General features: G+C 44.4%; 1 protein-coding gene across 1 annotated transcript in view; it reads left to right on the top strand.

Moving 5' to 3' along the window:
* Positions 1-13,149, top strand: part of MTUS2 (microtubule associated scaffold protein 2) — a 67,294-nt gene that overhangs the window by 33,893 nt on the left and 20,252 nt on the right. The window contains exons 5-8 of the mRNA XM_009644610.1: positions 5,008-5,130; positions 5,631-5,697; positions 12,351-12,475; positions 13,025-13,034. Coding sequence (XP_009642905.1) covers positions 5,008-5,130; positions 5,631-5,697; positions 12,351-12,475; positions 13,025-13,034 — 325 coding nt within the window. The remainder of the gene's footprint in view (positions 1-5,007; positions 5,131-5,630; positions 5,698-12,350; positions 12,476-13,024; positions 13,035-13,149) is intronic.

Raw genomic sequence — 13,149 nt, 5'->3', positions numbered from 1 at the left:
GCTGCGCCCCGCATCCCCGGAGCGCGGAGCTCCCCTTCGCCGGGGAGAAGCCGAGCTGCCCGCCTCCACATGCACTGCGGTGCCTTACATAATTTCATCCTGCAGTCGAAATGTAAGGGCTGGATTTTCGTGAAGCAAGGAGGGACCGCGGGCACCTCCTGTAGTAACAAGCCGGGCTCCGTCTCTTTGCTCTGCTCTCCGCACGTTTCTAAGGACCCCGTGGAGTACAAGTGGTAAAGGAAACTTGCACAGAGTTCTGAAGTTTGAGGAGAGATTATTCAACCTCTAGCTGTCCTAAGGCTTTGCCTCTCTAATTATCCTCCTTTCTGACGGAGGATTGATTCTCCCATCTAGGAGAAGTGAAACAAGGCAAAACTACGTGTTTTCTTAAGTCGGGGTGAACCCAAGCAAATTCCCAGGCACCAAAACGGGTCGGGTAACAAACTGTCAGCGCAGAGGTAAGTACAGAGCTACAGGTAGCAGGAGAATAACGTGGGAGGGAAGTCGTGGGACATTTCTAACACATAGCTTTTCATGCTATTCTTCTGGAAATTTGCCTGGATTTTAAGTATAGACAGAGGAGGGAGAGAATGAACATGTGCATTTAATTTGCTTGATAGGAAATATCTTGGCAGAAACACATGCTTCTGCAGTATATTTTGTTAGGGTTTGGCTTTTTAAGATATTCCTATACTCGGTCTAATGAAAAGCTGACAGTGTCTCCCATTTACCTAATAATAAGTTCAAATATAGCGTGAGATATGCTGCTAGCCAGGTTAAGAAAAAATGTATCTCTTAATATAAAACCTGTTAAAGTACAGTCACTGGGGGATATCTAGGTGCTCATAAACTTTAACCTAAGGGGTCTTATGAGGGAGGATAACCTAATAACCAGCATGACTGAAACAGCAGTGTTAAAATGCCTCTTTCTTGAAGTAAGACAGTAGTTCATTTGGAACATCTGCTGCAGTGGGATTCAGTTATTGCTTCTACAAGTATCAGCTGAAATATTTATTGGTACAAGAGAATTCCCAGTGTATATGCTTCTTTTTCCAATGATAATATAAGGCCTTGCCCCTGGGAACTCTGAATAAAGCACAACAGTGACTAAGCACTATTTGCAGGTCAGTCTTTTTTTTTTTTTTCCCCCCCCCAATATTTTGAAAGCATTGGCTACAGAAAAGCTATTCTGAAGATGCAGTTTTAATAACAAGTGCTGCAGGGCATCTGTGTGCAGTGAATCTTTTTAGGAGGCATCCTAGAGAACTGGGAAGTGGTTTTGGAGATAGCATACATGTATTTGGACCTCAGAATATAAGCAAGCATGTAAGTTGGCAGGGAGGACAGATGTGTTGATTTGGGGAGGTAACTCCAGGCTCCCCATGTTTACTTCCCAGCTGCAGTTGACGTCCTATGGGGGTCTGGGCAATTTTCTGATGTTTCTTGCCTGATCTGACCCAGTTGTGTGGTGGATCTGCTGTTGCTTACCTGTTGTTAAAAAGTACCTGGAGGCTTCATTAATTAGCTTTTCTAATGAATTAGTATCTCTCAGGTAGTTTGCAGTTCTCAGAGGAGAGATGCTCTTAGGCAAATCTCAACTCTGTCTCCCCATCCCGCAATTATTCCTGGTCCAAAGTAAAATCTTGACCCGTCTCCCTGACGATGACTCTGCGAGGATGTCTAGCTGCCACCTGAAGCTCCATGCAAGTAAAGCAGAGCCTTTCCTCTCCCCCCAAGCCTTCATCACTGCTTCCCTTCTTAATCTGTTTGGACAACACCAGCATCTTGCCCATCCTCAGGCCCATATCATGGCATCTTTTACGAAGTTATTTTTCCAGATCCTCACATGCACTTATACGTAAATCTTGCAGATTTTTTCCTGAACTACACTGCTAAGTTTTGGCCACTGTTATTTAACTGGACAAATTCCTCCTTCCTTCCTACCTCTCTGCCTACTTGCTTGACTACCTGCCGGTTTTTCTGGAGCTGCTTGGATGTTGCACCGACAAAAGTCATACCTCAGTCTGTCCTCAGGGAGTTTTGAGTTGAATGGAAAATACAACATCAGTGCCATTTTCAGTGTCTGTTTTACTTGCTGAAATGCAGTCCGACATTGAGCCTTTCACAGGAGAAATATGGGGAGGTCTGTGTGTTATAAAGCTGATGATAGGAAAAAGAGTTGCTACGGTGTCTTCTATTCAACAGAGCAGTAGTTTGAGCACAGATCAAAAATATCATTCTACTGGTTCTATTCTATTTTTCTCTCTGTCTGAGGAGATGGGACATACTCCAGACACAAGACTTAACCATCGTCTTGTAGAGTACAGGTATGAGGAAGAAGGTTTCCTTCATCTCCATCATGACTGTAATTTTACTTTATGAAAAGTACTTAAGTATCAGATTCATTTCTTGGGGTGAAGCCAATGGAGGACCTTTGTCTTCGGTTTTCCAGGCAAGAATGAAATCCATCATTCATTAAAAGTACCTGAAAAACAAATGCAACCTTTTAATTTGTCTGAACCCCACTGTTTCAGTTTCACATTTTGGCCACAAAAAATCAATCCCAGGTCACATCGAAGCAATTTTTTTCTCCCTTGCCATTTAAATGCTGGATATTTGCAGTCTCTTTACAGTGTGTATGACCTTGTCACCCACTGGAAACGGCCATGTCACTAGTATGGTCACTGAGCCTTTTTAAGCCTAAATTGGATTTGGCCCTTAGTCACTCACCCTTAATCGCTCGACTCCAACCTAGTGAAGGGTGCCCACAAAGCTCCTTCGATACCCTGAGCCTGTTAGACACAAAACTCTCGGGAGGGCAGCAAAGGTTCCCGCTTGCTCTGTCTTCTCTTTCAAATACTTTATTGACATAAATGCTAATGAAGATTGATTAATTCAATGGGATATCCTGTTCATTTGCTTTCTTGCACATTTATTTTGGCAGATTTTTCCTCGCGTGCTTGTGAATTTTCTAATTGCTTTGAAGTTTTGACGTTGGATCTGTATGGATCTCGGCATTGGACTTGATGGCTTTACACTCTCATGTCAGATCCAGTTTTGCTCTGGTTCCCAGCTGCACTGGCACTGAAGCGCTGGTTATCTGCAGAGCCACAGTGATGATAACGAGGAGAGGCTTTTTCATTTTGTATTAATGTTGTGTTTACACCAGTCATGGGAACACGTGCAATCCCAATCTATTGTGTTACGCTGACAAAGCAGGTTACAGTAACAGAAAATGTCAGGGATTTCTAGGTTCACACTGCCCGTCCAGGGGACCATGAGGCTGATATGATATTAGCCAAAACTACACCTTGCCTCTCTTGCAGAAGCAAGAGATAAGGGCTCATGTGCTATTGCTCTTTAGAAGAATCCCTGGAGAAAGAGGGACTACTTGAGACCTTGGCACTGAGGGCAACCTTTGCACATCTGTCCTCAAGTGTAGGTCAAATCTTATCTAAGATAAAACATAAGGTAAAAAAAGCAGTCTGGAGTATTTCTAATGGGGGATCAAAATTTTAACAACTTTTTTTTTTTCCCTAGGATGTAATTTTTTTACTTGCTTTTAATTTTCTTCATGTTAAGTAGACCAGTAACAATCCCACTGAGTTCTGCTTATCTGTAGGTGCTGGCAGTGATTTGTACAGAGCTCCCTTGCTTTAAATGGCTTTTGTTTCACATAGTGGAAGCTGGTAATTTGAGTGGGTTCTTCCCACCTGCAAGTCCCATATCCAGCATATCCCTGTGCACACGCACCTTCAAGGGCACCAGTCCTGGCAATCTGTCAAGAACACTTCTTAAAATGACTCTAGTGAGTTAAACAGACGGTACAGGCAGATGCAGTGATGTTCTCCAAAAGGGGAAACCTTATCTCAGTAAGACTGCTGGTTTGGGAATCTGTGTGAGGGGCTATGTTTTTTTAACATAGGAGGCTATATTTATCCAGACCTTTTTATTTCTTTGTAGCTTTTTTATTAATTAAAACAACAACAACAACAGTAAAACAAAACCACCACCACCAAACCACTCAATTTTATTCTGAGCCTAATGCAGTCAGTCAGGACTCGGGGACTCTGCAGTCCTGGCACGCAACCCCCTGTGCATTACTCAGCAGCGTATGGAGCTGGCAGTTTGGAGGAGCCCAGCCTTGTGTGCCTGGCTTCTTCCTGTAACTGAATAAGAAAGATGCCCAAGTAGCCTGGGTCTCCTCAGGCACCTGGGGCTCTCGAATCAGCTCAGCCAATCACTCAGTTTACAGCAAAACTTTCTGGAAAGTTTGTTCTTTGGAACTGGCAGGAATCATCCCCAAAGGGCAGTGTGTAAAGGATGAATTTAAATTCCAGATTCCGATTTCTTGGTATTACCAAAGATAAAGCTGTTGTCTTATTTCTCTCACACAGTTAAAAATTAGATGCAGGAAGAATAAACAGAAACATTGAAGCACTGAAATCTTTTTTTTCCCCACTGTCATTTTGGTCAGACAGAGCTAATTTGCTATCCTGTCTGCTATGTATCCTGCTGCTGAACTCATCCTTCCTGTGCCCTGCATTTTTATTAGCCTTGCTTGCTTATTACTGAAAGATTTACTTTCTAGGACTCCTTTTAATTCCATTTGCTACTACACTGCCTTTTCTCTTGAATATGATTTTTCTGTAGTGTCCTTTGAAAGATTCTTGGCCTTTTCTAACCTGGAACATATCTGTAGTAGCCTGATCTAGTTTTTCTAATGGTTGGTGATCTCCCCAGCAGGATACCTTGCCTTGTCTTCCTCCTCATGTGATTCAGGATACATTCCAATTTAAAGTGCCCTTATTGAACAGTTATGCTGGTTTTTATTGTACTAAACCAAACTCCCATAGATTCTCCCAAGGCTTTTCTTTGTCAGTTTGCACAATGCTCATGAGATATCTGCTGCCAAAGTCCTTGCATTTTAATAATAACACCTTAGCATTGTTAACGTAAATATGTTTTCATTTTCTTTTGGCCAGCTCATCTGTTTTAACTCCTTAGAGTATTCAGTTTTCTTTTGAGAAAGGTCAACCAGAGGAGCTCTTGTCCTTAACAGACAAGAAAATACGAGAAATAAATGTGGAAATAGGCATGAACATCAGGCCATTAGTGGTGCCTGTAGAGGTATGCCCACCATGCCTAGAATGGTGTAAGTACAGTAATCTGCTCTGCAAATTTGATGGTGTGAGCATATTACTATGTTTAGAGGTCGTTAAATGCAGGCCTAAATAGATGAATGTGTTTTAACAGAATTAATAAAACCATCTTGTACATGCAGTCCAGTCATAAATGGTACACAGATTGAACGCAAAATGATAAAAAAATACAAATGTCTTTTTAGACACATAGGAGTGAATAAAGTATTCTGTGCTGCCCTGTGCACATGAGTGTGTGTACATCTATTCGCAGAGATGTAAGGTATTTGCAGCTAGTGCGTCGTGGCTCCTAAGCTTGATTTAAAAACCAAATGAGTTCATTATAATTCTCCCCTGCCAAAAAAAAAAAAAAAAAAGGAAAGATATGAAGAATCAATCTAATCTGCTTTACTAAATGAACATGTGAAAGTCCTTATCTGGGATAAACCTGGGGTCTATACATATTTCTCTCTCTTTTTCCTTAAACAGAATGAAAATGCCCTTGTGAAAATAAAGGAGTTAGGAGTCGAGCTTGCAAAGATCAGGGATGAAGTGGGTAAGTAGTACAAGCAAAGTGATAACAAAAGTGATCTTCTCACTTTACACAGAAGCAGTTATTCCCTGTGACCTGGCGCTGGGGAACCTGCGTACAGGTGATAAAGTATCTTCTGATGCCCATTGGCAAGGGTTTGCGGGGAAACATGATTTTTACCTCTTTGCTATGGAGATGGGTCCATCACCACACACACTACAGCTAGTTGTGCATCATCTTCACTAGACAAATGGTTCTTCATAAATCCATAGCTTCCATTCTCAAACTACGTACCACCTCTGCCAAGGAGAAAGCACAGCGTGATGAGAAGTGGGAACTTGGGACCACTATGGTGTACGGTGACTGGGAATGCATCGCTTACTTAGTCCATTTGCATGTTTTGCAGTTCAGCTACAAACTGAAGGACACCAAGCTCAGAACTTGCTTATTAATATGTCTAATGTCACTTCCTTGTTGAAAGACGGCAAAAGTAACATGTCCCATTCGGTCTGTGTATTCCCTGGGTATCTGCATGCATGACTTCTCCTGTTTGGTTTCTGATCTAGACAGGAGACACAGGAGGAGTGTAAAGACATTGTAACTCTTGAGAGAGAAGATGGGCTTTTGCGCTGGCTTCATCCAACAGGCTGAGTTCTTTGGGGCTTAAACCTCCCCAGAATGGGTGTGACACTGGGTTCATCTACCCCAGGGCAAAGAGAGGAGGAAGGGCACCTGGAGGGAGGACCACTGGGGCAGAGGACACCTTGAGTACCAAAAGGTGGTGGGAACCACTGAGACTGGAGCTGTGAACAGGGGCGACCTCTCAGCTTTCCCTGCATATGGGACCCCAGGTGCTGGGTCACACATTAAGCACAGATTGTGCCATGTGGCAGGAGGGTGACTTGGTTTGCAAAGCGGGGCTCAGGCCAAACCCCTGTGAGGTAGGCAGAACTGCAGATCCTCGTCTTCACCTTGCCTATGAATCATCAAACAGAATCATGGAATCGTTTAGGTTGGAAAAGACCTTTAAGATCGTCAAGTCCAATCGTTAACCTAACACTGCCATTCCACCACTAAACCATGTCCCTAAGCACCACATCTACCCGTCTTTTAAATACCTCCAGGGATGGGGACTCAAACACTTCCCTGGGCAGCCTGTTCCAATGCTTAACAACCCTTTTGGTGAAAAATTTTTTCCTAATGTCCAAACTAAACCTCCTCTGGTGCACCTTAAGGCCATTTCCTCTTGTCCTATCACCCAGTACCTGGGAGAAGAGACCAACACCCACCTCACTACCCCCTTTCAAGTAGCTGTAGAGAGTGATAAGGTCTCTCCTCAATCTCCTTTTTTCCAAGCTAAACAACCCCATTTTCCAGGCTAAACAACCCTATGACAACCCACTGCCCAAAAGCTGAGCCCATCCCTTTTCTGATGCCCAACAGCTTGTCCTCCCTGCTGTGCCCTTCTGAATTTTTTTGGCTGATCATCATCTCATAGAGAGCTTTATGGTCCCCATGGCCAAAGGATACTGCAGCAATAGCAAAACATCATCTCCAGTTATTCCCTGATGCCTGCCTTCATCCATCCACTGCATCTCCACAGCTCTCACAGAGGAGTTGTTGCCACCGATGCATTCTTTAGATAGGGCACATCTGAAGCTCTCCATTGAATGCCCACACCTCATTTGAAAACCCTAACTACCCTAACTCTTTCTAGCAGGTTGGGCTTGCTCATTTTCATGAATGTTTTTGCAAGTGGTGGTGACATGGGAAGGAAGAAGAAGTACAGTGCTGGAGATGAGGAGCTCTGCTTTACAAATCACTGGTGGTTTTGCTGGAGAACTTTGCCAGGGATATAACTGACTGCCTTTGGGGGTCACAAAGCAGCACGTTCAGTAACAGGAGATTGCTGCACTGCCTGCCCTTGCCATTGCTGTCATGCATGCAGCAATAGGTACCTTCTCTGCGCAAAATTGAGTCCTGCTGGAGTACATGGAGACAGTTTTGGTAAGAACCCCAAATACTCCAGAAAATCAGTCTGAGGTCTCAGCTGAGCTGTACTGCTTCAGAAGGAAGAGTAGGCATAGACATGTATGCATGTGTTTTCTTTCTCAGAGAGGTGAAAGATCATAGAATCATAGAATCGTTTAGGTTGGAAAAGACCTTTAAGATCATCAAGTCTAACCGTTAACCTAACCCTGCCATCCCACCACTAAACCATGTCCCTAAGCACCTTGTCTACCCATCCGTTGAATACCTCCAGGGATGGGGACTCAACCACTCCCCTGGGCAGCCCATTCCAATGCTTGACCACTCTTTCAGTGAAGAAATTTTTCCTAATATCCAATCTAAACCTGCCCTGGTGCAACTTGAGGCCATTTCCTCTCTGTCCGCTTGTTACTTGGGAGAAGAGACCGGCCCCCCGGCTAAAAGATAGTGTGAGACAGTCCTTTCCCCATTGGTCCTCTGGGCATATGTACTGGAGAGAAGCCATCCCAGGCCACCTCTTCCTGCCAAAGCCACTGCTCTGGGAGACATTGAGATGCTGGGAAGAGGCTGTTTAGGGGTGGCTGGTGATCTGTCCTGCTTGTTGGAGGTAATCCTCTCTGTACAACCCTAAGAGGCAACATGCCCAGGTAGAAGGACTCCCAGTAGGGATGGACAAAAAGATGAACAGGTACTGCGCTCCAGCAGGATGTGAAAAAATTCATCAGCAATTCAAATCCTGGTATGTATCCATACATACAGAAGGTGGATGTTTATGGTTTTTTTAGTGTAAGTCAAAAATTGCTGTACAATCTGTTTTCCTTTGGAAGAAAATTATAAAATTAAATTTTGTGAAACAACCAGTGTTTTAAATCTGTGGACAAGGTGAAATGGCAAATGCCACGTGGATGAGAGCGGTTTTGGTTCTCATCAGTGCAGTTCTTTGCTGTCTCTAAAGCAGTGCAAGCTGGGGCTGTGGGTGCTACTGGAGATGTGGAACCCAGCTGTGCTATAGGAGGGTTATTTTGGTCTCACTATCAGACGAATCTGTGTGTTGTACAATATTGTACATATTCTGCCAAGATTTATGCAAATAAAGAATGAAACAGTCATTTAGATGACAACAGGAATCAGGAATCACAGGTGATTCTATGAAGAATTTTAGGGAAAATCTACAGAGCATGTTATTTTGACTATGACCAAGTTGTAGTTCTGGCTTGACTCAAACACTTTGCTAAGTAGTCTCTCATTAATTTAAAAATAACCAGCCCAGTTAAACATCATGGGTGTTGGTCAGAAATTCCTGATTTCTCACGTGTAAATTCAGTGTCGGACTCACTGAAGCAAATGCCTGGATGAATCAGTAAAACAAGGCTGGACTGGCCAGGGTTGATACCGGCAGTGTGTCCAACATTTATTTGTTTAGGCAATAGCTCTAATTTAGAATCATGATTTAGGTGCTGAATGTGCTTGGTTTTTAAAGCACACAGTCTTTGTTAACTTCAACAGAAGCTTCAGGATTCCACTGTACGAAGCAATGATAGTGCAAGATATAATCCACTGTTGGGAAAAGTCAGAATGTATTTTTAAGGAAACCACTGCTGAAGCAATAGCAGTAACGGAGCATGTGTAAAACAGCCTAGGGAGACCTGCACCCTTCTGGAGGCAGGCAAAAGTTTGGATAACATCATCCACCTTTATCCCCAGCACTGCAGTGAAGTATTGCACCTCATCTAAAACCAGCACACAGTGAAATAGGAAAGTGCTTCCCCCTTCCCAGCCCTGAGAAGGAATGTGGCCTCTGTAAACGTTGAGGAACCTGTTATTTAATGCAGTAAGATTTGCACATGTAATCTGCTAGGAATACCAAGGCTAGAAAAACATGACAAGCAATCATTCTCCACCCATCTTCATAAATTATAAATATAAGCACTTTTCAGCTGCAACACTGAGACTTCTGGAATAAAGAGGTTTTTGAACACCAGCTGTTTCCCTTCAAACTAATGGAAATTAAATGTCAAAATTACCTGCTCCTTTGCTGTCAGACAAATGACACGTGAAGTGAGTAGAGAAGAGGTATGGAGATGCATAAAAACCTAGATGAATGGAAGATGATCTGATGCCAAGTTTAAAGTTTGTGTTATCTGTGTTCACGAGCATTAGAAAGCCAAATCCTGTGTGCCACATCTTCCTGGATATGCCTTCCAGGCAGAGGACCCTTAAGCTGAGTGAGGTGGCTGTGATTTGTCAGTGAATCTGTGGCCAGGAGGAAGAGCAGATTCTGCATTGTTTGCCATCATTCTGGGGCAAAGAGCCCATTCCTCATGTCAGAAGCAGATGGTCCCTATGTGAGGCTGCATGACACCAGCCTCACCAGATCCCACGGGAGTTAACCCCTGGAGTGCAAAACGCCGGGGCTGGGGCAGCTGGGCTGCAGCTCAGGCTGGGAATGTGCAGGAAGATCAGTCCATTAGTGACACCTCCCTTTCCCTCACCTTCCCAGCCTGGCCTGAGATGGGTTTGGCTCATCTGTTGCGCACTGTAAAAGCCATTCGGGGATTAGGGAAGTGATGGCAGCCGCTCTCGTTTAACCCAGCACGCCGTCACCCTGGGAAACACCATGTTACATCAGAGTCATTTCCAGTCTGTAAGCAGCAACTGAAATACCTACAGAGAAGGAAAAAGAAACCCGGGGTGTAACTCTTCTCAATAGCAGCTGATAGCAGTTGTGCTCTGTTTGTCTTGTGCCATTTGTTCCACGCCAGTATTGCATTTATATTACTTTTCCTACTGATTTTTCTTTTTTCCTGCAAGGGGAGCTCACTTTTACAGTATCCATATCCCGATGACTGAAAGCAAAAGTCCCTGTTTTCCAGCAACATTAGCAGGTCTTCTGTTCAGGCATCTGTTGGAGGCAATTCAGCCGCAGCTGGTTAAATGCTGGCTCCAGCAAGGCAGGCTCTTCCATGCTGGTTCCTGCTCCCCAGCTGAGTAAGGGGGCCACAGACCTTCCATTGGGCTGCATGGGTGTCACCTTCTGCGACTTCTGTCCCAGTAGAACCAGGCCCAAAGGTTCGTCTCCTGTCTGAGAAGATGGCCTCATTTGTCTTGATCTGGGAGACTGTGGTAGGGATCACTCCTTCTTCTTAGAGGTGTTTGATATTCAGTATAGGGCAAATTTCCTGGGCAACAGCCTCATTCTCTGCCTCCAATAGCATTTTTGGGTGTGTGGGGAATGGGCCATGCAGACGCTCTTTCTCTGCTTTTCTCTTCTTTCCATTTTGCACCTGCATCAGGGTTTGATTTGCAACATGTGAATAGTTTTGTGTTTGAGGTTACAGAAAGTGTTTCAGATGGACTTTCTTTTGGTTAGAGCATGTAATTTCTGTTTAATATCTTTATTAATGGTCTGGATGAGGGGATCAAGTGCACCCTCAGCAAATTTGCAGACACCAAATTGGGCAGTAGCGTTGATCTGCCCGAGGGTAGGAATGCTCTACAGAGGGTTATGGACAAGCTGGATTGATGGGCCGGGGACAATTGTATGAGGTTCAACAAGGCCAAGTGCCGGGTCCTGCACTTGGGTCACAACAACCCCATGCAATGCTACAGGCTTGGGGAAGAGTGGCTGGAAAGCTGCATGGTGGAAAAGGACCTGGGGGTGTTGGTCGATAGCTGGTTGAATATGAGCCAGGAGTGTGCCCAAGTGGCCAAGAAGGCAAATGACATCCTGGCTTGCATCAGGAATAGTGTGGCCAGCAGGACCAGGGCAGTCATCCTTACCCTGTACTTGGTGCCGGTGAGGCCGCACCTTGAATACTGTGTTCAGTTTTGGGCCCCTCACTACAAGAAGGACATTGAGGGGCTGGAGTGTGTCCAGAGAAGGGCAACCAAAGCTGGTGAAGGATCTGGAGCATAAGTCTGATGAGGAGCAGCTGAGGGAACTGGGGTTGTTTAGCCTGGAGAAGAGGAGGTTGAGGGGAGACCTTTTTGCCGTCTACAACTGCCTGACAGGAGGTTGTAGCAAGGTGGGTGTTGGTCTCTTCTCCCAAGTGACAAACGATAGCACAAGCGGTGATGGCCTCCAGTTGCACCAGGGCAGGTTTAGGTTGGACATTAGGAACAATCTCTTCACCAAAAGGGTTATCAGGCATTGGAACGGGCTGTCCAGGGAAGTGGTGGAGTTCCCATCCCTGGAGGTATTTAAAAGACGGGCAGATGAGGTGCTTAGGGACATGGTTTAGTGGTGGGATGGCAGGGTTAGGTTAACAGTTAGACTTGATGATCTTAAAGGTCTTTTCCAACCTAAATAATTCTATGATTCTATGATTTCATTGCCCATCCCTTCCTGTGTGCTGGGTAATCTCATTAGAGAAGCTGAAGAGAGATGGGGTTCGTTACAGCTCCAATTTAAAGCCTGAGTAAGTTTGAATTCTGCTGAATGCGGAGCTGCAAGCATTATCCCTTGTCCTCCAGCTCTGGGATCACTTTGGAAGTCGAAGAAAATGAAAAAGCAAGGGAGAGGGTTTAGAACTATAATCCAAACTGCCAAGAGAGAAGACATTTCAGCTAATGACCATATAAATCACACTGTTCCATTTTGGGTATGAGGCAGGCGGGAAAGCTTTCTCTGTGCCACTGCTGCGGTGCTAAGCTCACTGGTTCAGGCTGACTTTCTCTCTTTCTTTAAGGAGCTATAGAGCTTGAAAGGGACACCAAGTCCCTCTTAGTGCTCCAGAAAACATCAGGATCAGAGCAGGACCCCAGTAGCGATATCCGTGTGGACATACTGAGCAAGTCTGGATATTGTTGTCCAGTAAGTGTGGAAGCAGAGCTCTAAACAGGGTGAAAAACAGCTGTGTGGGGAAGGGGATGGTTAGCTTGGGTGCGCAAACTACCTCGCGTGGATGCACCTAATGTGATCAGTGGTCACAGCTGTAGGTAACTTTGAAAATTGTTTCTATCCTGAAAAAAAACAAATGAGGACAGTCTGATGCCATAGTAGAAAGAGATAGGAAAACATGGGTTTTTCTGCAACAGACATTGAACAAATATAAGACAGCAGTCATAGGATAAATATGTGTTTGAAACATTCAGAAGTTGTCTACCCAGGGAGACGGCTGCTTCCAGTTCACTGATTTACAACGCCATACAGGTCTGTGCGTGGCACGTGCATTTTGAAAGGCAAAGGAAGAATGAGTGGCTAATATAGGTGATATATTCAAAAGATGGTCATTTTTCTAAACCAGCTATGGGTCTAAATCAGAAAGAAGGTCTAGTAGCGCCATTAAAAACACACTCTTCATCTCTAGTGTTGTTCTGAATGTTATGGTCATGATGAATTTAATCACTTCTTGCCTGTTAGATCTTTGCAAGTGAGCAAACTTGTTCTCTAAATGTAGTCTGGCTGACCTTGTCCAATTTGCATCAGGTCTTCAATATCTGGATTGATTGCAACCGTTCTTTAGGAAAGCAAAAGGCTGAGGACAC

Source organism: Egretta garzetta, unplaced genomic scaffold (assembly GCF_000687185.1).
Source record: "Egretta garzetta isolate BGI_Z169 unplaced genomic scaffold, ASM68718v1 scaffold40, whole genome shotgun sequence".
Lineage (NCBI taxonomy): Eukaryota > Metazoa > Chordata > Aves > Pelecaniformes > Ardeidae > Egretta > Egretta garzetta.
Note: the sequence above shows the minus strand (reverse complement) of the source record. Positions and strands in the feature narration are given on the sequence as shown.